The following is a 24290-nucleotide window of genomic DNA, read 5'->3' as shown; positions in this document are numbered from 1 at the left end:
TTTGTGTTTACCTCATAGTTAAAGTTGTTGCACGTCCGCCGGTTCCTGCCTCAAAATGAGTGAGTTTTAGCCACTTATACATCTCGGAAGTGTTCAGGAAAAGCCAAACAGCAGCGAAGAAACTCGGCACAGGGGAACATTTACACCTCACAGCAAACTAGCGTTTTGGAAGTGTTAATGCAGACCAACAGACACAGTGCGCAGAAGTATAAATCCACAGCTATGGGCGTTGCATGCGCCATGGGTTACGCCAATCACTTGACGCAGAAGTATAAACCAGGCTTTACTCTGTAATCAGCTCCTGGATGTACTTGCTCGATTTTCCCCACTGGCTATAGAGCTCGAGGGAGCTGAGGATCGACAATCATCACTACTTCGCCAACCTGCAGGTTTTCCTTTTCTGCTTTCCATTTCTGCTGAACTTGGAGACTGGGCAGGTAGTACTTAATAAAATGCCTCCAGAAGTGGTCTGCAAACAGGTAAGATCCAAAGCAATACATCCCTGTTGAGAAGAAGGCAGGTTTAAAGAGCTGTTGTCTTGCAAGTCGCAAGTTTGCCATTAGGGGAACTTCTGGTTTTCCTTTCCATCTATGACACTCTGCACATTGACGCTGGTGTCTCCGAACTGCTTCACGTCCTCGTAACACCCAATATGTTCTCCTCATCTCTGCAAACACTCGTTCGGATCCAGGGTGATGTAGCTTCTCATCATAATCTTGAATAATGAGTTTAGTTACAGGATGGTGGGAGTCAAAGACTATGGGGTGAATACAGTCCAGCTCTGCTTCTGTGCGATGTCTTAAACGGCCACCTACCCAAATGAGACCAGTGGTAGGGTCAAGTTTGGGAGAAAGAGAAGCCAATTGGCTTGTAACTGATACTGGTTTCCCGGACTTTAGTTGGGCCATCTCAGTAGGGAAGGATTCAGTTTGGATATGACAAAGAACAATTTGTTCCAGTTTTCTTTGTTCATCAGCACATGTAATGTTGGCCGCCCCGTATAGCTGCTGATTACATGCTTTTATGAACTCAGTCATTGTCTCATACTGCTGTGGATTTGGCAAGAGTGTGACTGTAATTGATCCACAAAACACGGCTGGCCTTAGTTCGTGCTGCTGCTCTTCAGCAGGCAAGGATGGCTGCTCTGGCCAAGTCTCCACAGGCAGCCTAAGAAATGAGGGTCCTTGATTCCACTGATTACATTTAACTAGGTCACACAGCTTTTTTCTTCAAGTGATACTATTTGCAGGATTGTCCTCTGATCGTATGTATCGCCAGCTTGCAGAAGCTGTAAGTCCTTGAATTTCTGCTATTCGCTTTCCCACAAACACCTTGTAACGACAAGAACTTGACAATAACCAGGTAAGTACAGTCGTGGAGTCTGACCAGAGGGTTAAGGAGCAGAATGGGTAATGTGAGTTCTGTGACTAAGACCTTGGAGAGCTGGGCACCACTTTGAGCTGCACACAGTTCAAGGCGAGGTATAGACTGTTGCTTTTGGGGGGCAACACGTGACCTGGCTGCTAGAAAGGCAACTTTAAGCTGTCCTTATGTGCATTCTGTCCTTAATTATTCCACAAACCCATAAGCCTTCTCCGGCGCGTCACAGAATACATGTACATCTCGCCTGCTAGTTGATACATCCATGTCTGGACTGAAGTAGCATCTTGGCAGTGTTATCTAGTCTAGCTCACACAACTCCTTCTCCCATGAATTCCATAAACTGAGCAGATCTTCAGGCAGTTGGGGGTCCTCCCAATCACGCTTTTTATCCCATAGATGCTGCACTAGTAATTTTGCTCTTGTGGTGTAGGGGATAATATAGCCAAGAGGATCGTATTGGCTGGCCAGGACACAATAAATGCTGCGCATGGTTACTTTAGTGCAGTTCACTTCCCTGTGCTTGTAGTGCAAAGTGTCTGACTGACAGCGCCAGAGCAGCCCAAGGGTAGATTCTTGGGTATCTTGCAGTCCCTGACTAAGCCAGAGCTCAGAGTTATTCGATCTTCTATCACAGGGAAGGTGAGCGACCACTGTTGGACAATTGCTGGCCCACTGACGCTGTTCAAAGCCTCCTTCATTCAACAGGGCACAGAGCTGATCAACAAGATCTTTGGCTGCATCTTTGGAGGGGAGACTGTAAAGACAGTTGTCAACATAGAATGATTTTTCGATCACTTCCCTCACCTGATCTCTGTTGACTTTGGTCTTGTATGTGTTTTTGGAGCGCAAATGTGGTACAGCAGGGACTGCAAGTAGTCCCAAAGGGAAGTACCTGCCACTCGTACACTTCTGGGGCTTGATCTACAGCAATGTCTCTCCACAAGAACCGAAGCAAGGATTTGTCTACAGGGAGCAGCCTTACCTGATGAAACATCTCTCGTATGTCGCTACTAAGAGCTGTTGAGTGTTCATGGAACAGTACAGCTTCTTTAGGCATGTGCAGAGTTGGCATATGTTGTACATGCAGCAGTGGTGTTGCATATCGCATAATTCTATCCACATTAACTCTTACAGTTTTCTCTTGTAGGAGTCTGATGGCCTCGTGATCAAGTTTTGACTGGGTCACTACTTTCTTATTGCGGTATGGGATTACGTCCATCTGCCATAGCCTTTCTACTTGGGCAAACAGGTCAGCATTATGAGGTATAGCGGTGAAGAGACATTGGTGAGTATTGTGGCCATACTTAATCTCGTGTGTTGGGCCTTGTAGTGTCCAGCCTAGTCGAGTTTGTACAGCAGCGGGTCCACCTGGAGGGCCTAGACGAACAGGCTCAATTGGGGTCACCGAGTGTAGACAATCTGAGCCAATAAGCAGTACAGGTTGGACTCTGTATTTGCTGCAAGGGTAGCCCTGCTAAATGGCAGTACTTCTTTTGGAGGGAAGCGACGGGGTGAGATTACTCGGCCAGTCCAAGTCTTTCTGCTGTAAAGGCACCTTGAATGGAGAATTTTTTGTGTTTGTTATTGACAGGGGACACTGTGAATGAGACTGCCACCCCGTGAAGAACCTGTTGGTCCTGCCTTACTGTTCGTAGTGTAAGGTCCTCAGGCTGCCCTTTCAGATTTAATTCCTGTGCTGCAGTATGGAGCAAGATGGTCCTCTCCGACCCGTCGTCCAAAACAGCATATGCCTCAATGGATTTGTCTCCATTGGTAATTATGACTTTGCTCACTTTCAGAAGTACTTTATGGCTATAAACTGGGCGGTCAACATACAGGACATCCTTGGTGGTGTTAACTAGACAGGAGTTCTCTTTCATAGCTGTTTCAGTGGAATCTACAGTCCGTTCATTAACATCATGCAATATGCATAGGTGTCTCCTGTTGCAAGTCTTACAGGGGGATTTCAGTGTGCATTTTGAGGCATGATGGCTGCGACCACAACACCAACATCGATTGTTTTTCCGAATCCACGACTCTTTCTGCTCTTTGGTAAGGTCTTTGAAATTAGCACACCCATTCAGGAAGTGATTAGTATTGTCATAGTAGGGGCAATATACACTTAACCACCCTTTAAACCTGGCAGATTTATGTGTCACCTCTGAGGCTTCTGGTTGGCTTATTCTCCCAGTCATGGGTTTCTCTGTGCCTAGGAGGATGGTGGGGTTTCCTTGAAGCCTTAGGATTACGATACTCCAGCCTTTTCTTGTTGCTGGGGCCTGGTGTGAAACCTGAAGTTTTGGAGCCATCATCCTGAACTTGTAGCTCATACTCTAGCCAGTTAGAGAAATCGATGAGGGTTGGTATAGCTACTCTCATAGGGTGTATATATCTCTTGAAACTAGTTCTCAGCCCATGCGGGAGTTTGCTTTGCAATCTTGAAACATGTGACCCACAGTCCAATTCAACATTGCCTTCAGGACCCAGCTGTTCTAGCATGCTCACCAGAGAACGCACTCAAAGCGCAAACAGCTTGAAAGCTTCAACATCTCCAGTTATGATATTTGGGCCATCCATGACCTCAGCAATGTTCTGCAGGACCAGCTTGTGTGGCTGACCATACATGTTAATGAGAGCTTGCATAGTGTCCGTATAAGGTTGTGTTGAGTTTCAATATGAGTCTGCTACCAGCAATGCCTCCTCTAACTGTAAATGATCTGTGAGGACTTGATATCGGAAACGTTCAGATGCATCACTGGGGAGGAGATTCTCTAAAGCTATGCGCAACCTTGAAAACTCTCTTGGATCCAATGTTGATAAGAACGGAATAAAAGGCTTAGGTCCTCTGTATGTTCTCTCTTGAGAGTATGGCACTGCAGATGGAGGTACAATCCCTGAACGCTGCATATGGTAGGATACTCGTTGGTCTGAGTGTGAGGGATAATTCTCTCTGGGCTCATAGTAGTGTATGGGTTCACTATGTGGATGATGCTGAAGATGAGGAGCTAGTCTAGTCTCTCATATGCTCTGTTATCTGCTTAATCTGCCCAGAGGGGTACTGAGGCTACGTTTGAGGCTAGCTGCTGAATCTCTCGTTTCATTACAATATTCTTCTCTTTAGGACCCCTTAAAGCACTTAAAATCTCTGGCATGTGTCGAATGCAGCTACGAAGCTCATCATTCTCTCGTTGCATCTCCTCCCAGGTTGACTGCTGCGACTGATGATACTGTTCATCCTCTTCTTGTAACACTACCTGTGTACTTTCCCATTCATCCTGTAGTACCAGATCACTGGTTGGTGAACGCTGACTTATAGGTGTGGAGACACGAGATTCACGTTCAGTGGACAATGGAGCATATTCTGCATTAACTTCTTCATCACTAGAACACGCGAGATGCTGGAATCCCCTCTCAGATCCGGTCATACTTATTTGGAAGTCTGCTAGATATGCAGGTGGCTTTACCTGTCGTCTGAGGCAAACAGCTGGAGGCTCTTGCTGTGAACGGGATTACATTTCTGCAGTTATTCAGCATCCAGCTCGAAGGACCACTTTGTAACTGTGGTTTTAATTTAACACTGATTCGGGTGTATCTGAATCCCTGCCCACTATTCAAAGAAATTCACTCAGACTCCATGTCTCATTCGAACATTTACTGACGATAAGTTGTGGTTTTCTGAAACAATACAAAAGTAATTATATAAATAACAATTAGAACATCAAATAACAAGACTTATAATTATAAAATAGGCAAGGAAAGGCAAGTTTATTTATATAGCACATTTCATACACAATGGCAATTCAAAGTGCTTTACATAAACAAGAATAAAAGAAACAAGTAAAATAAAAATAAAAACAAATAATAAAAATGCGTAAAAACAAAACAAAACATAAAAACAGGTAAAATGTGATATAAAAGAATGAAGAAGAAGAGAAAAACATGATAGTGCAATCTGTCGGACGCAGCACAGTGCTCATTCAGTAAAGGCACAGCTAAACAGATGTGTTTTCAGTCTTGATTTGAATGTGCCTAATGTTGGAGCACATCTGATCATTTCTGGAAGCTGATTCCAGCAGCGAGGGGCATAGTGGCTAAAAGCCGATTCACCCTGCTTTGACTGAACTCTTGGAACTTCTAGTTTATATGATCCTAATGATCTGAGTGATCTGTTTGTATTCAGTAAGCATATCTGTGATGTATTTAGGTCCTAGGCCATTTAGTGATTTATAGACCAGTAATAATACTTTAAAATCTATTCTGAATGTAACTGGCAGCCAGTGTAAAGACCTGAGGACAGGTGTGATGTGCTCTGATTTTCTGGTTCTGGTTAGAATTCTGGCTGCAGCGTTCTGGATGAGCTGTAACTGTCTGACTGTCTTTTTAGGAAGACCAGTGAGGAGTCCATTACAGTAATCCACCCTGCTGCTGATAAAAGCATGAACAAGTTTCTCTAAGTCTTCACTAGAAACAAAGCATCTGATTCTTGCTATATTTTTGAGATGATAGTAAGCTGATTTACTGACTGCTTTGACATGACCGTTAAAACTCAGATCTGACTCCAGAGTCACACCAAGATTCTTGACCTTATTTTTTGTCGTTTGACCTTTAGTGCCAAGGTACGCATTTACCTTGAGAACCTCATCTTTGTTTCCAAACACAATCATTTCAGTTTTCTTTTTGTTTAACTGAAGAAAGTTTTGGCACATCCAATTGCTCACTTCATCGATGCACTGGCAGAGAGTGTCAATGGGGCTGTAGTCATTAGGCAGTAGGGCTAGGTAGATCTGAGTGTCATCAGCATAGCTGTGGTAGGAGATTTGGTTCTTTCTCATTATTTGGCTCAGAGGGAGCATGTAAAGGTTGAACAGGAGAGGTGCCAGAATCGAGCCTTGTGGGTCTCCACATGTCATGGGTGTCCACCTCGACCTATGGTCACCTATACTGACATGGTAACCTCTACCTTCAAGGTAAGATCTAAACCATTTGAGGACCGTGCCAGACAGCCCAACCCAGTTTTCCAGCCTATCCAGAAGTGTGCTGTGATCGACAGTGTCAAATGCAGCACTGAGATCCAACAATACCAGCACTGTTATTTTACCTGAATCTGTATTTAGGCGTATATCATTGATTATCTTTATAAAAGCGCTCTCTGTACTGTGATGTGCTCTGAACCCCGATTGAAAATTGTCTAAACACCCCCTGAAGTTTAAGAACTTGTTAACCTGGTTAAAAACAACTTTTTCAATGATTTTGGCAATGAAAGGGAGATTTGAGATTGGCCTGTAATTGCTCAATAGGGTGTTATCCAGGTTGCTCTTCTTCAAGAGGGGTTTAACAGCTGCAGTTTTAAGTGAGGTTGGAAAAATCCCTGATAGAAGTGAAGCATTTACCACTTTTAGAAGATCCATTTCTAAACAGGTAAACACCGTTTTGAAGAATGATGTGGAGAGCGTGTCAAGACTGCAGGTTGATGTTTTCATAACTTGCACAGTCTCTTCTAAGATTTTGCTGTTAATTGCCATGAAATCAGACATAATGTCTGACTTCTCAAGTTGTGGTTGAGCTTGTTTGATATCGACACAACTTGAATGATTGGATGAGCTGATTGCCTTTCTGATATTATTGATCTTATCAGTGAAGAAATGAGCAAATTCATTACATTTGCTTTCAGAGAGGAGTTCACTTGGAATCTGACTGGGGGGGTTTGTGAGTCTCTCTATCGTTGCAAAGAGTGTGCGAGCATTATTTAAGTTGCTGTTTATAAGGCTTGAAAAGAAAGTCTGTCTAGCAGTGTTTTGTTCCATATTAAAGGCATGAAGACTGTCTTTATAGATATTATAATGGACTACTAGTTTCGTCTTTCTCCACATACGCTCAGCTTTTCTGCACTGTCTTTTCATTATTTGTACTCTAGGTGACCTTGTCCAAGATCCCTTTTGCCTGCCAGTCATCTTCTTGACTTTAACAGGAGCAATGTCATTTATGACATTCTCAATTTTAGAATTGAACAAATCAAGGAGAGAATCAACAGAATCTGCAGATATACTTGGTGCTAGCGATATGGCCTTCATAAACTGCTCACTAGTGTTCTCATTTATGCATCTCTTTCTGACAGAGACAGATCTGTCTTTAATAGTTGGAGTGATCAATATATCAAAGAAAATACAGAAATGATCAGATAGTGCCACATCCTTAACAACAGTCGATGAAATGTGTAAACCCTTAGTTATAAGTAGATCAAGAGTGTGTCCACGATTGTGTGTGGGTCCTTGAACATGCTGAGTCAGATCAAAAGTGTTAAAAACAGTCATCAGTTCTTTTACAGCATTGATTTCTGGATTATCTATATGAATATTAAAATCCCCAGCAATACTAAAATAATCAAATTCAGAGGTTACAATTGATAACAGCTCTGTAAACTCCTCAATAAAAGCTGGAGAATATTTTGGAGGTCTGTAGATAATGATCAGTAAGATGCGTGGAGACCCTTTTAGTGCTATACTCAGATATTCAAAAGACAAATTGTCACCAAATGACACTTGTTTACACTCATAGACATCTTTAAACAGGGCAGCGATGCCTCCACCTCTCCTATTAACTCTGCAAACACTCAAAAAATCAAAGTTTAAAGGAGCTGCTTCATTCAGAACTGCTGCGCTACAGCTGTCATCTAGCCAAGTTTCAGTTAAAAGCATAAAATCAAGGCAATTTGTGTTGATAAAATCATTGACTAAAAGAGACTTATTATTGAGTGATCTGATGTTTAAAAGCGCTAACTTAACAGTTTTAGCTGTTTTTTCTATAGTAGTCTCAGATCTACATTTAATAGACACCAGATTTGAATGATTTGCTTTACGGCCTGATGAAGTCTTTGGTTTTCTGTCACTTAACACAACACATATCTGCTTCAGCTACAAAGCTACAGACACACTGGGTTCCTGCTTGTTCTGAAAACATTTGATAAAGACACTGTTATCTAAGCAGGTCTCCGACACACATCACAGAGAGCTCTTGTGTTCACCAGCTGAAGATGGGGCGTTGTTGTTTGGGCCCTGGCGGTGTGATCGGAGGGCTCTTCCAGTGTATATGAATACAAATGAATACAAATTGCAGTAACTGCACACCATATGAATGTGTCTTCTAAACGTGACTGAGACACATTTTTTCAATGAGAAAATAAATCAACAAGTATAAGTTGTAAATAGTTAACTTAATCATCGACTATTATCAGTTACAACTCCAAAATTGGCCTTTAGGCGCTATTACGTTATGGCGCTATTGCGCATTTCACCCAACATTTCAACCAAATACACTTACTTTCTGTGCACGCACAACTATATACATCAGCAGTGGTGTTACTCTGCATGTAAACGTGAGTAGATAAGCAGATAACTAATCACTTTGTAGCGATTTTAGATCGGTTCTTTGTCTGCTCGGCACACCTGCTTCTCTTCCTTCTCCAAGTCCCACCCATTAAAGTGACAATGCAATTGCGTATTAGTCAGCAGCAGAATGTTCCATTTGAACAAGCCTAGTGTCAAACAGCCGTGTGTGTGTGGACTATCCTGTTGCAGAACGCGGCAAAAAGCCATACATGACGGTAATAGTTTGATGGAGGTGTTATTTACATGTCATGTCTGTACTGCACTTTAATAAAGTGACTAAAATCAGCAAACTCCACATGTCTTGATTTGATTTCTCTTTAGTTCGATTGTAACCTTAATCTGATTAAATTAATCAAAAATCGCTGTTTACATGGTCGACTCTTAATCAGAGTATTGTCTTAAATGCATTAAAATCGAATTAAGGGTGTCCATGTAAACGTAGTCAGTGTTGAGCCTCTATGCAAAATTTTTAATAAAAATACTTAAGACATAACTTTTAGTGAAGTTTTTAAACTAATTTCGAGAGGAGCACGTGATATAATTGACAGCAGCTGGCCACCTATCTACACTCATTAGTTAGCCAATCAGATCTATCCTAACCCACTATAAGTAGCCTAGCTAGACATTACTCCCTTATCTTCGTTTTCCGAAGAAACAAACGACAGGTCCGCTCTGGCTCCTTCAAAAGTTACTCACGGACAAAACGGATCCTCCACATCTCCTACTATTCTTCAACTACAATACCACACCACCTTTAATACCATCGTCAGCAACTACAAAAAATGACAAAAACAACAACAACAGCGACGGTGGCGGAGATCACAACAGCATCAGCGCAGCTACATACAAGAAAGAAAGCTCCGCGCTCCCTGAAACACCAGCCCCGTCTTAACAACAACCAGCCCAGCATGAAAGTCAGCTCGAGACCGAGGCTCCAACGAGAGGCCGTAGGCCTATCCACTCCAGCCAGATCACAATGCAATCCCCAGCTCCGCTACGTACCTTCTCCAGCATCATCATGTGTCACTCATATCCAACAACGACTGTCACTGAACTCCTCCAAACTCCTAGACGCCGGGACCATAATTCAAAGCCGCTGCATTAAACCCAAAACACTTGCGAATCCACGTCTTCACCGCCACCCCCAGGACATAACACGCTCCTGCCACACCCCCTATCCTAAACAGACATTAAACCCGCAATCTCTCCGCCTCCCCGGAGAATCAAGGAAAGGATTAAAAAGCAATATTGGATTTGGACATATTGCAGCAATCATAATTCTAAACACGGATAAAACCAATCTCCCGGACAATAAAGCAACTCTTGGGAATCCCACCTCACCTCTTCCATCCTGCAGCTCCCGATTCCAGTGCACACTCCAGTCCTCCTCTTTCAGCGATCATTACCACATACGCACCCCGCCCCTCTACCTTGCGTATCATTGCTTTTTCCCCCTCTCATTTTTACAAGCTCGCAGCTACGGCTGATTATTTTCTATTATAAAATAGAAATTACTTGTCGACTTTTGTCAATATGTTTATGCTTTTGCTGAATTACGTTTGTAACTGACCTAATTTTCTGAATTTCTCATTCCAGGTTTCGTCTACTGAAGCACAGCCGATCTCGGCGCTCCCTTCCCACAACCTCACTAGCCGTCCACCAACACTACACCAGAAATCACAGAGCAATTCCCTGTTAAGCACATCCATACCAGCCCTACTGAAATGGACATTAGAACGTTTCTAAAAACGTCTAATAACGGCTCTTTCATCTCCTCATAATTCTGCCTTTTTCAGCTTTAACAGCATGATTCTACCTGATGAATATGCTTAAATTATCACGTTATAAACCAAGCAATCTCTCTAATCTAGACGGCTGCAGCGCTCGGTTGCAATCAACATTACACCCGCCACCCGATTTCTGGCAATCGGAGGTCACAATTACATTTCGTAGTCCGTTTAACATTCGGATGCAAAAGTAGCCCACACATTTATGCTTAAAAACGATCCGCTGGATTTCGCCAATAACTACGGTGTTTGCACGTAATTCACCTACAAGTTCCCGTTTCTCTCTCCCTAATATCCCCCAGCTAAACTAGTGACCGGTTTTCTAATATTTGCATTCTCATTGCGGAAGAACCTCCGGCTTAAGCACTTCTATAGAATTCTTAAGCATCAATTTGGAGTGATAGAATTTCAAGCATTAATAAGCTACTTGAATAAATCGACAATCAGTCCCCTTTTATATTCTGGAAGAAAAATATCACGCTAAGCATAAACTGCTCTCCATCTAGAACATCAAACACACATGCGCATTATCCCGTAGGGATGCCTTTTCGTCACTCACCTATTTCATCTCGCACCAGCAATCTCCGGAATAGAAGAGAAATGATCTAAATCCGATCTTGGCCGTAACAAACTCTGCCTGAAGGGCGTCGCGCACCAGAGGCGCCGACGGCGCGGTGACGCGACGCACTTACGACAGAGAATAGTAGATTAATGCACACCAGACTCAAGCATTCATACTTTATCAAATAAACTAATCAATTATACAAATAGCGCTCCGCGGCGCGGCAGAATACGAAGTGTCATGAATTGTGGCTGGGCACTACGGACAGCCGCATTGACTTCCTTATTATTTATTTCCTTCCCGTGAAAGTCAATGGTTACAGGTTTTCAGCTTTCTTCAAAATGTTGTCTTTAGCGTTTAACACGGGAGTCACTAACCTCTGAAACTAAGAGCTACTTTCGGGCACCGATTATCGTGGAGGGCTACCAGTTGGATAAACACTTCTCAAATAACAAATTGCTCAATTTACTTATAATTATAATTTAAGTTTTTGGTTATTTTTTAATAATGAATAATATTCATCCAGGTGTAGTCACTGATCATGTTATGATTCTCTCAAAGTTACCAACAATGATTTAACAGGGTAGGAAATACCCCGTAATTAATATATCAACGTGCAACACTATTTTATTTATCTTTGCAAATATTTACATTTTTAAATGATTACTTCTATATTAGAGAAAGCTTACTTGTAAGTGGTGTTATGGTGAGCTATTTTAGAACAGGCCTGTGAGCAACACACGAGAGCCTCGTGAGCTATCTGGTGCCCATCGGTACCATATTTGGTGACTCCTGGTTTAACAGAAATGAAATTCATAAAGGTTCGTAACCATCAGGTAGCGCTTAAAGCATGCGACCTGCTTATGCTTCCTTCCTTAAGCGCTGGAATAGAAGCCATTCATTTATTAGCTATCCAATTTCATCCTCAGTATATGCTTTTTACACAGATGCTGCCCCCTTCGTGGGGTATATTATCGGGGCCGCCAATGCGCTTCTAACGGGCAATATAGTCAATACATTCTGAAAAAAAAAAAAAAAATACTGCTGTACATGTTCCTAGTTGCATAGGAAATCGCTGACTCTCTTTTGCTTTATTTTCAGAAACTGGTATCAGAAGCAGAGCCGCAGCTGACTCCATCTCTCCTTTTAAGATGATAATCCCATAACCACAGCATACACAATTTGCGTCTGCATTCATTTATACATTTTAAGTTACCCCAGAACACCTCATCAGTTTCCCACTGCTCAACACATCCACACATTCCGTTCAATAACATTTTTGGTTTCATAACACCTTAAAGTCATAGGACCATTCAGGCTTCCCACCAGATTCATAATCCAGTCACTCATTCAGAATTGGAGCCACCACCACAGCAGCACACAAGGGCTATCGTAACAACACATACAAACACTAGGAAAGTAGTCTCCCGACGCCTTCAAATCTTATATCTGACTCAGCCACAGCCATCTCAGGGAAGCTCAGAGGACCCTCACCAGCAGACGCAGTAATCCCAGCGGCCAAGGGCATGGGCCTAGTCCAGGGAGAGAATACGACCCAACCATACCAGCTTCCCGAGGGCAGAGGAACTACCCAGTCTCCCAAGGGCGCGGGCATGACCCAGCCATCTAGCTTCCTTTCTTCCTTCCAGCTGATTTGCACTCAGCCTTCTCCCCCTTTTCACTCACCTAACTCCAGTAGGAGTTCTCTCCCTGCCCAGGCCCCCTTGTCACCCCCGCCCCCCCCGGCCGCTGCCACAGAAGTTTTCACTGCCCCCCAACTTTTCTAACTTCTGTAGGACCCCGCCCCCCCCCATGGCTCTGGCCCCCGCAGGGGCGTTACCCCGAGCTTCGATTCTCGCAGGAATCATCTCACTGCCCTGGCCTTAGCTTTTTATATTATGTCATTCCATAATGACATATAGTATAGCACTATTTATTTTTCTCTCTGTTTGATTTTATTTATATAAATTTATATCTATATGCACCCACGCATATAAATATGAATTTATATATAGTGCTGTCACCCTCACGCTCTGTTCCCGCAGGAACACCCCCAGAGCACCTATACCGCCCGTCACCCTCCAGTAAGAAGTCTTCACCTCCCCCTCATCTTTCCCGACTCCTACTGGAGCAGCTAAATAGCTCACCCAACCCCGAGCTTTGACACGAGTCATGTCACCGACCCTCCCCGGCCCTAGCTTTTATTTATGTTTATTTTTGTTTATTTCTCACACTTATCTTTTATTTTTTAAATTTATTTATATATATGTATATATATATGCACCCACGCATATAAATATATATTTATATATAGTGCTGTCACCCTCAAGCTCTAACTCCCGCGGAGTTAATCCCGAGCACCGGACCCCCGCAGGGGTCATCGCCCAACCGCCATTTCCCCCTTCAGCTGGGGCTTCACCGACCATTCCTTTTCCCGACTCCAGCTGGAGATGGCACATACAGCTCTCTCTCCCGCAGGAGAGCCAAGAGCTTCGACTCTCGCAAGAGTCAGTAAAAACGCCCCCCCAAGGCCCTAGATTACCCCATTATATATTTATATATCTATATGTATCATATAAATATATAATTATATATAGTGCTGCCACCTCCCAGCTCAATCTCCGCAAGGAGTGTTCCTCGAGCAAATTACTCCTTTGGAGTCCCCGCCCCCCCTGCCCCCCTTCACCCCCCTCTCCAGCCGGAGTCCTTCACTCCCCTTCCCTTGTAATGACTCCAGCAGGATTCCCGCCCACCCCATGGCTCTGACCCCCGCAGGGGTCTCCCCGAGTCTCTACTCCAGCAGGAGTATTCACAGCCCAAGCCAACTCTGCTCGGGTTCCCGCAGGAACCTGTTTCACCCTTTGCTCCAAAGGAGCCCTCTTTACCTTTTCTTTTTCAAATAACTATATCCAGCAGCCGGATATAGCATTTCAAGCCTTTTGGGGAGTTTCTTCGAATACACGGCTGCTGTCCCGAGCTTCATGCATTTGGGGAGCTCTCGAGAACCACCTGATCTCGTACTCCCCTCACATGCTCTATGGACCTGGTGGGAGCCCTGGGCTCAACTATCTCCGAGCTCAGGGTTCTCTCCCGGGACAGCATGCCAAACCTGCTTACAGCTGTCAAGCAATATCTAAGTGTGAACTCTTGAAATATTAATTAAACAGGTGATGTTACACCATTTTCTGTGAAATGAGAACACCACCTGTCCAAATATACTTTTTCCTGTCCAAACACATTTTTAATTCTTCTAATATTTGCAATATTGTTCTTAGGTGAGAAGTTTTTTAAATAGAAATTAAAATGTTGGATAGAACCTGTTACATTACCTTGGTTTTACATAAACTATTTTAAAGTTTTTCTTTTCTTTAATAGACTTGAAAGCTGTTTTCAAGGGGAAGTATTCCAAGTATTTAGAATACAGTACCAGGATTAAGCAAAGTAACAGAATACGTTACAAAATACATTTTGAAGCAGGTATTCTGTATTCTGTAACTAAATACATTTACAAAGTATTCTCCCCAACACTGGTTAGTTTAACTGGTGTCTAACTGTGTGTGGCTTAATTATAACACCCTGTTACAACTAACCCAGCTGCGTCGGGTTTTCCTCAACTGGCTAGCAGTCAATGTGTTTTTTACATCTTTCAAAATAGTTCCATCTTTTAGTGTAAAAGACAGTTATCACAACAATATAAGACTTTACATTCATACTTTTACAGATTTGTTTTTAAATAAAAAATATTGACTATAATAAAAATATATTTGTGCTGCAAAACTAGTTTCTCCTGTGTTTCTCATCTAGATTTCGCCAAACTTTTAAAATAATTGTCAGGAAGACGTCTGCTGACACTGTGGTGAAAACCTCGGAAGCATGCCATGATTAACCCTGAGCAAATACCATAAAACTCGGTGTTAAATTTTACCTCGTGTTACTTTGTGCCCCGCACTCCCCTAAGCATTAAAAAAAAACACCATTTGTGAAGAAAAAATGTATTTATGTGGTTTCAAGTCTGTAACTTCATGTCAACAACACACGCACATACACACACACACACACACACACACACGTAGAATTGCATAGGTAAGCTTTTTTTTTATTCTTTGTCACCACAATGTTGGCTTTGTTAGGTGGTGATGCTAAACTAAACTGTAGCTGTTTTTGCATTCTTTTCACTTCTCACGACCACGTCTCAGACCACAAATTGTACGACATATTGCAATTTTGATAAGAAAATAGTGTGCTTGTTGAAACCACCGGGTCTTTATTTACTCTTGTACGTTTAGGACTGCTGTGTGAAAACAACATATATAGTATATACAATAATTGTCTGGGGGCGAGGAAAGGGTGCAGTAGGTAGTGCTGTCGCCTCACAGCAAGAAGATCGCTGGGTCGCTGATTCGAACCTCGGCTAAGTTGGCCGAGGTTTCTGTGTGGAGTTTTCATGTTCTCCCTGCCTTCGCGTGGGTTTCCTCCGGGTGCCCCGGTTTCCCCCCCAGTCCAAAGACATGCGGTACAGGTGAATTGGGTAGGCTAAATTGTCCGCAGTGTATGAGTGTGTGTGTGGATGTTTCTCAGAGATGGGTTGTGGCTAGAAGGGCATCCGCTGCGTAAAAACTTGCTGGATAAGTTGGCGATTAATTCCGCTGTGGCGACCCCGGATTAATAAAGGGACTAAGCCGACAAGAAAATGAATGAATAATTGTCTGATTAATTTGTTTATTATCAAATCATTCTTGTATTTTGAAAACAGATGTTTGGTTTCCATCAGTCCAGTGTTGTTTTTATCAGTGCATTTCAATTCTCAAGTAATCTTGACTTTAGTTACAAATTTAATAAAAAGCACAAAAATAATTTTCAATGAATATATGTGAAACATGCTTTGTGTGGGATATTTTAATCAAATGTAAAAACATGTCATAATTGTAATTTTTTTAATATTCTGAGTTTTAGATGATGCAAGTAAATACATTTTTAATCTAGACTCACAATTTAGATTCTTCCCTCTGACAAAAAAGCTGAAAAGTATGAAATAATTATTTATGTTTAGCATACATTTTATTTGTAAAATGTAATCTCTTCATTCAGCGATGCGGTGGCGCAGTAGGTAGTGCTGTCGCCTCACAGCAAAAATGGTTCAAGCCTTGCCTGGGTCAGTTGGCGTTTCCGTGTGGAGTTTGTATGTTCTCCCCGTGTTCGTGTGGGTTTCCTCCGGGTGCCCCGGTTTCCCCCACAATCCAAACACTTGCGCTACAGCTGAATTGGGTAGGCTAAATTGTCCGTAGTATATGAGTGTGTATGGATGTTTCCCAGAGATGGGTTGCGGCTGGAAGGGTATGCGCTGCGTAAAACATATGCTGGATAAGTTGGTGGTTCATTCCGCTGTGGCGACCCCAGATTAATAAAGAGACTAAGCCGAAAAGAAAATGAATAAATGAATATTTCCAGTCTATTGAGCATCTAAGCTTTATCAATCGTGCATTTTGTTTTTGTTCATGTACTGATAAATGTCATTATTTAATGTTTTCTGTATTTCTGTTCATTTATTTTGTAATCAAATGCCCCATTTGTATAATTTGTACAACAGTCCATCAAGGTAAATTTTCAACCCAGGTTTATTTTGAAAACGTAGTCCCGTGGACGTTTCTGGAGACCGCAAAATACGTCCTGTGAGGTACGTATTTTTTAAATTTTTGTTCTTTGTGAATCCGCGAGAGGCCGCTGTGTGTGCTTTTTCATATCTCAAATGTCTCTCACGAGTGCCGTTCACGCCCGCTCTGTTCTCACGTGAACCCATCAGAGGCCGCTGTCGACTGGCTGAATGATTTACTGGGCGACCGGCCAATCGACGGACCCACCCTCCTCCTTCCCTAAACCCAACCAGTTTTACCATTTGACCCATCCGCCCACTCACTTCCTCTAAACCCAGCCGACGGTTTACAAAATCAGTCCAGAAAAAGAAAAGCCATCGTCTGATTCGTACCATGTTTTCAGATTTTAACATATTCTCACCCTTCTGTTCACATGTTTGTTTTTATTTTTTGGATTCTCTTTTTGTCTTACCTGATTTCTGGAACCGCTCTTCCCACACACTCGAACCCGGTCATCGTGATCAACTCCTCTCTGCATCTCAAGTCCGCCGACGTAGACGACACGCTACAAACTGGTTGCGGCGGGAAAGCCCTCCACACGGAGGTAAGTGGTCAGTCATTATGCGCCAAAAGGAACAGCGTCATACTGCCCTGCAGCATTCGCTTAAATAAATGAAATGCAGCTATATGCACCTCTGGCTACATAACTCGCGGTCTACAGAAACGTCCGCGGGACTACGTTTTCAGAATGAGCCTGTGTTGTAAATTTTATATAGTTCCTGTTTTTGTTTTTTTAAACTGGCCACCTTGCATATGTCATGCTATTATTTTCTATTTTAGCTTAATAATTTTAGGTACTTATTTGTGCTTAACACATGAAACTTATACAAAACTGTATATTTTAAGTCTAATAAAAATCAATGGTTTCTGTTCATTTTAGTTGTGCAGGTCAACACTTTTCATTTATCTCCACCTACTAAATGTGTTGAATTACTTTTTTACACACCTCATGTGCATCACCAATTATAGTGAGGCTCTGCCCCCCCCTCAAACCCCCATCTCCGCCCACCCAAAAAAAAAAATATATACACATGTATGATAACTAAAAGTGCACACTAGAAATCATTTTTAAGCATTAATTTGCTAAGCATTAACTCTACAATAATAGATGTTAGTAAGAGGTTTATAAAGGCAACAACAAATGCTGTATTCTCAATTTGTATAATGTGTTCAATAATTGTGTTTTGGTGTTTTGTTAATGATACATTTTTCACTACTAAATTAAGTATTGCATTATTTACAAACCAGTTATTTAAGAGTAGTTTGTGTTTTTTAAAGATCATTCCGAATTAATTAAGTTAATAATAAATAAACTATTCAATTTAACATTTATATGTCTTATTTTTCAGGCACAATAAGAGTTGCTCTGTTTGTTAATAAATGGTTTATTAACACAACTTTTAGCAGTTTTGTGAACCAGTTTAAAGTGAGGTCTATTTATGCTTTGTCTTGTTTAATATTAATTGTTAATATAATAATCTATTCTCTAATCACATTTACAACTTTCACACAGTGAGGAGAAGCTTCAGGAATGGTGTGATGTTGACTGATTTTAATGTGTGAATGAATTTATGACAGTTTGTTCAGGTGAGAGTTACTGCAAGTGTTCATGTGTTTTAATGAAGCTCAAAGATAATCACATTCATATCCAGATGTGGCGCAGAACACATGTTTACAAAGTCTGTTTTATTCAAATACCTTTCATTAATTTCCAACAAAATCTGTTTTATGAACAAGTTTTACTTTGTTCTTTAAATAGAGAATAAATGGTTTGAAGCAGGTGAGTTGAATCAGTTCATTAGTTTGACTCTGTCTGGAGTGAATCTGAACCTCCTGAGATGTTTATACCTAAATAAATATTTCAGGGGTTAGACTGCAGTTAGGAATTGTGGACAGTTGTGCTTTATTCTTGCTATAATAATTTGTTGTTTACACAAGAAGACAGAACCACAGAGATCTTCTATCTTCTCTTGCTGAAAACCCAAAAACACAAGTTATCTTCGAATAAAATGCTGTGTGTGTGTGTGCTTCTCTGCTTCATTACATGTATTGATCTAAACTAGTAATAGCATGGTGTTTTGGGTATATTCTACATTTAACTTGAATCGCACCGCTTTCCTCAAATGTTTTACTGTAGTATTTTTCCAGATCTTTCTTGAATCTGTACACAAACCACTTCCAGTAGGGCAGTTCAGAGAGATCAGGAGTGATGCTCCAGTCTGCATAAACTCTTCCAGCTCTTCCATTTCCATTTGGTGCAGAAAAAGTGTGATCACTTGCCACTACATTTGTACAAATATCAGCACAGAGATTCTGTGTGTGAGAGTAAAGTTGACCAACAATCCCTCTCACTCTGTGGAAAAGAGCACTGTGATCTTCATGATGGTCCTCTGTGGAGTTTGTGCAAGTGGCTCCACAGAATGGACACTGAACCCAACAGCACTGACAGAAGTGATCAATCAGAAGCTCTTCTGGCCTGAACTTATAGTCCAGCTTTACTGGAAATGTGTCTGTGTTGAATCTGCTGCTGATGTCTGACATTACAGCTGTAAGCTCTTGTCTGATCACATCTTCTAGGAGTCTGAAATCATCAACATCATCATGTTTGACTCCACTGAGGTCTTTTTCAGAGAAGATCAGCTGATCTGAGAGCTGCTGTGTGAAACTCTTCAACCACAAACCAACATCTCCACTGTTGAGTTGAACATGTTCAGTAGATTGATGTGCTGCGTTCATGATCTTCTGCTGCAGGAGTTTAATGTTCTCCTCCATCTTGGGTAAAACACTGATGCTGAACTTATCTCTGATGTAGCGACTGACTTCATCTCTGATGAAACTCTTGTAGTGATTTCTGGGATGTTCAATGTAGTTCATGTATTTGTCAAAGTCCTCCTCTTCTGCCAGTGTCTTCAGGATGTGTTTCTCCAGATTTGATCTGTTTCCATTCAGTGATTCACAGTTTGATCTCAGTTCATCTGCTAAATCTCTGGCAGTTTTCTTGTAGATGCTCTGCTCAATGGGCTCCTTCAGTTTCTGACAGATGATCTCAGCAAAAATGGCAGCTGGTTTTGCTTCATCGCAGCATTTCTGGAAAATAATATGGTATTCCTCTCTCTTCTTCTTTAGGTATATTTCTGGATCATTGTCTTCTCTAAACAGACTGTGTTGGTCAGTGATCGTCTTGTTTGCTCTTTTACAGATTGAATAAACCAAATCAATGAAGAACTTATCCTTGAACACATATTTCACTGCTCCTTCCTGGTATTCTTTAAGCATAGCCCTGATGTAATATATGAGTTGTTGAATGAGGCTGATGTTGTAGCCCAACTTTGCAATGTTAAATGACTGAATCATTCTGTCTGTCTGATGAGCAACATCTGAGACTAATGATCTGATCTGGATTTTGTCATCTTTAGACTGGATGTAACAATGAAACATCGCAATAGCAGACATGAAAGCTTTTAGTAAACCTCCTGTAAATCCACTTGATTTATTTGACAATACATAATCTGAATAACTCTTCACTGTAAATATATCCCTGTTCTCCCTGCAGTCATCTACAGAAATACTTAAATTAACATTTTTACAGATCTCTCTCACATCTTTCATTATGTCGATGTCTTTAATTAAAGGAGTGTCTGTGATGATCTCCTTTATATTTTCCTCCCAAAACAAATCAAACTTTTCCTTCAATGTTTTTTCATAGTTTTCTTTGAGTTTGGAGGCCAGTTCTTTGCACTTTTCATAAAGAGTGTTTTCATGTTGTGTCCTTCTAGAATCAATAATTTTCTTTTGGTCTCGCTGCTGAAGAATTGCACTTAATTTCCTCTTTGTCTCTCTTACAATGATCTTCTGAAGCTCCTCGATTTTGGTTTCAAATGATGTTTTCCACTGAATCAGTAAATATTTATCTGTGTCTTTCTCAAAGAACTCTGACATGGATTTTTCCACTTCTTCACTGGTCGTCTTCAGTTCTCTGTGAAGATCAGCCTTCTCAACCTCATGAATTGCTTCATTTTCTATTTGGTTGTGTAGTTTGTTCTCAATTTCCATCATGGCATTGTGGAGACTCCAGGACCACTCGGTGTATACGGTCTCCAGTTTCCTGTAGGCTGCAACCTTATGGGATTCAACACAAAAAGCCTTGAGATCTTTACTGTTTTTCTGTCTGAGAGCTGCTTTACTATTATGATTATTGTTAGTATTATTAGCAGTAAAAGTTATTCTTTAACAGAACAAAACTGACAATAACACTCACCTGTAGTGAATCATCAGTTTCAGACTGAATTTTCCTCATCATCTTCTCTTTCTCTTTGTCATATTCCTCTCTCCACTCCATACTTCTCTTCAGTTCATCTTCATGCTGTTCTTCGAGGAGTTTCAGTTTCTCTTCAAAAGTTTTTTGTTGATCTTCTCTATTTTTTCTTTCTTCACTCAGGCCCTTTTTAAAGTAATCTAGTTGTTTTTGCATCTCTTTTTCTTTTTTCTCTCTCTCTATGATTATTCTCTCCATTTTACTCTTTAATTTCTGAATCTGTTCATCTAAAATCTGCTTTTGTTTTTCTAGTCTTTTTAGTTCTTCTTCTCTTCTCTTTGATTCTTCCTCCTGATTCTGTTGTTTTTCCTCCTCCATCATCATCTTCATTCTGTCTTTTTCTTCTTCTAGTTTCTTTATCTCTCCTTCTATTTCTCTGACTCTGTCCATCAGGATCTTCATCTGCTGTTGTTGTTTTTCTCTCTCCATCTCTCTGAACATCTTACATGAGTAGAAGCTTCCTCCGTTTGCCTTCACCATGTTGTCTATCTTCTCCAGTAGTTCAGACACTTGTGTTCGGTCTTCAGGCTGATTATTGTTGAACACATGGAATCTGTTTCCACAAGTTTCAAGCAGTTTTCTGACCACAGATCCAGGTTTACCCAAACACTGATCAAGGGTTTTATTCTTCAGATTATCTCCTCTGGTAAAAAGCACTATAATAAACATTAAAGAATTTTGACCAAACATTTTTTGGATGATCTTCACTGATGTTTCACTCTCTTCAGTGAATCTCTGTCCTATACTGAGCACGATGATGAACACATGTGGTCCAGGCAGAATCATGGAGATGCAGTGTCTGATTTCTCTCTGTATCTCCTCATTACTGAGTTCAGTATCAAACAGTCCTGGAGTGTCGATCACAGTGATGCGTCTGCCATTGATTTCAGATGTTTCTCTCTGACTCTTTTCAGTAACAGATTCTGTAGATGCGCCTGCTTTAAATGCATCTCTTCCTAAGATTGTGTTTCCTGTTGAACTTTTACCAACTCCAGTTTTCCCCAGAAGAACAATCCTCAGTTCATCTTCACTCTCAGCTGAACCTGTAAAAGGGAATCAACATTAGTTTTAAAAGATAAAAAGTGTACATGTTTTACTATTTTTCTTTAATAATGTTTATTTTGCAGGCTAATTTATCCGCATCTACATTTGAAGAATGGTGGAAACATCTAACCATTAACTTTCAGGGTGTTTTTTTCCTACTATAGATGTTAGTGGATACAACTTTCTAACATTTTATTAAATATCTACTTTTAGTTAAAAAAAACTTGTTTGGAACAAGTCAAGGGTGATTAAATGATGGCAGATTTGATGATTCACTAATCTGTGTGTGATTTTACCTCTGCTTTCTCTCCCGGACATGATGATGTTGTGTTTTCTCCTTCATCTCTTTTTTCAGTCTTCAGTTGATCATTGTTTTTGTGTGTTCATTGTCCTGTAATAGATTCTTCTGTCCGAGACTCTGTTCCTTACTCCAGACTACTGTGTGTCATGTGGAGCTGCACACCTGCTGTGAGTCAATGAACAAACACACTGATTCATATTCACTGGGTCAATAAACAAATACACTGATTCATATTCACTGAGTCAATGAACAAATACACTGATTCAGCTTCATTGTGAGTCAATGAACAAACACACTGATTCAGATTCACTGAGTCAATGAACAAACACACTGATTCAGAGTCACTGGGTCAATGAACAAACACACTGATTCATTTTCACTGAGTCAATGAACAAATATAAGCTGCGTCCCAAATCGCATACTTATGCACTATTCTACGCCATTTTGTAGTATAAATAGTGTAAGTAGTGTGTTCACACTGAAAACTCTAAAAATAATAAGAGCACTTGAATTACCCGGATGATGCACTCATTCAGCCGCTAAAATGAAGTGTGTAATGATGGACACTTCACGCACTCAACGACCGCAGATTTGCTTACGTAGCGGAAGGGGCGGAGCTATCAGACGCACATGTTGAATAACTTTATTTATTTTGGATGGTGAAAGCAAAATTCTCCTACGAGAGTGATTTTAGCGCCTCCCGATGGTGAATGCGGCAATACTCACGGCAGGTATTATTTGATAATTCGGTCGTTTATTTCACTGATTTGGCGACCGTCAAACGTCATCAGGGAAACGGTTAGAATTTCCGTTTAGTAAAAACACATTAGTGTGCCATTTGGGACGCCACTACATACATATACAATCCTGTTGAGTGTGTAAGTGCATAAGTACATAGTGCATAAGTGCATAGTGTATAGTGTGCCATTTGGGACGCAGCTATACTGATTCAGCTTCATTGTGAGTCATTGAACAAACACACTGATTCAGATTCACTGAGTCAATGAACAAACACACTGATTCAGAGTCACTGGGTCAATGAACAAACACACTGATTTAGATTCACTGAGTCAGTATGTGCGTTCAACATGAAGCACAGCTGCAGCCGGTGATCAACGAGATTAGCCGAGCGCATGCGGGGGCGAAGTTGAAAACTGAGCCCGGGGCTCAAATTTGCTGCAGTCATGATGACCAATCACATGGCGTTATCATAATTTTTTATTAATTTTTATTTATAACAACAAAACATTTACAAATAAAACAGAATACAGTTTCTACAAACTATAGTTCCTTTTTAAACAGTAAGGGAGAATTATGAATAAAATATATAACAAATGCATGAGAGAAATAAGAGGAAATGAGGGGTTAATATAAACATAAAAACGAACAGGCCTAATACAAAGCAATAAGCACAAATTCTAGGAGTTTAAACATCACTCTTTAGGCTAATACTTTTGTTTGAATATGCTAAAAGGGTTTTATATTTATGTACATTTATAGATATAAAACTTTCCAATGTAAAGCCCAAAACAAGGTGTTTTGATTAAGTCCTAATAAATAAGATTATTTTGGGTAATGATAGCATTTTCAAAAAAACACTTTAATCCAAAAAGATTGAACAAAGGGTAAAATAAGTGAGCTACACTTTAGATGTTTTCCGGAAAGACCAGGTATAAACGGCAAGACAGGAAATTAAAATATATATTTATATTATAATCATAAAATCATTTTATAATTATTTAATAAAATAGTTCTTTAACTTAATTTGTTGACAGCTTTAGGGCGTCAGATCAGTGATGATGATTATTTTATTTCAAGTCTGTAAGACTTATTTGAGTTCATATTTAGGGTATTCACTAAAA

The 24290-nt window shown here is 40.8% G+C and overlaps 2 protein-coding genes across 5 annotated transcripts in view; one reads left to right on the top strand and one right to left on the bottom strand.

Annotated features, from left to right (window-relative positions):
* LOC147845426 (interferon-induced very large GTPase 1-like) overlaps window positions 1-22602 on the bottom strand; it is a 34335-nt gene extending 11733 nt beyond the window's left edge. The window contains exons 1-3 of the mRNA XM_087243529.1: window positions 22424-22602; window positions 21027-22126; window positions 18671-20887 (exon numbers count right to left, since the gene is read on the bottom strand). Of these exons, the coding sequence (XP_087099655.1) occupies window positions 18809-20887; window positions 21027-22126; window positions 22424-22445 (3201 nt within the window). The 5' untranslated portion in view covers window positions 22446-22602 and the 3' untranslated portion in view covers window positions 18671-18808. The remainder of the gene's footprint in view (window positions 1-18670; window positions 20888-21026; window positions 22127-22423) is intronic.
* The window catches only part of myh9b (myosin, heavy chain 9b, non-muscle), a 798697-nt gene that overhangs the window by 437747 nt on the left and 336660 nt on the right, over window positions 1-24290 (top strand). The window lies entirely within an intron of this gene.

Source organism: Danio rerio, chromosome 3 (genome assembly GCF_052040795.2).
Source record: "Danio rerio strain M-AB ecotype USA chromosome 3, GRCz13ab, whole genome shotgun sequence".
NCBI classification, from domain to species: Eukaryota; Metazoa; Chordata; class Actinopteri; order Cypriniformes; family Danionidae; genus Danio; species Danio rerio.
The sequence above is the reverse complement of the archived record's forward strand: the minus strand, read 5'-3'. Positions and strand labels throughout refer to the sequence as shown.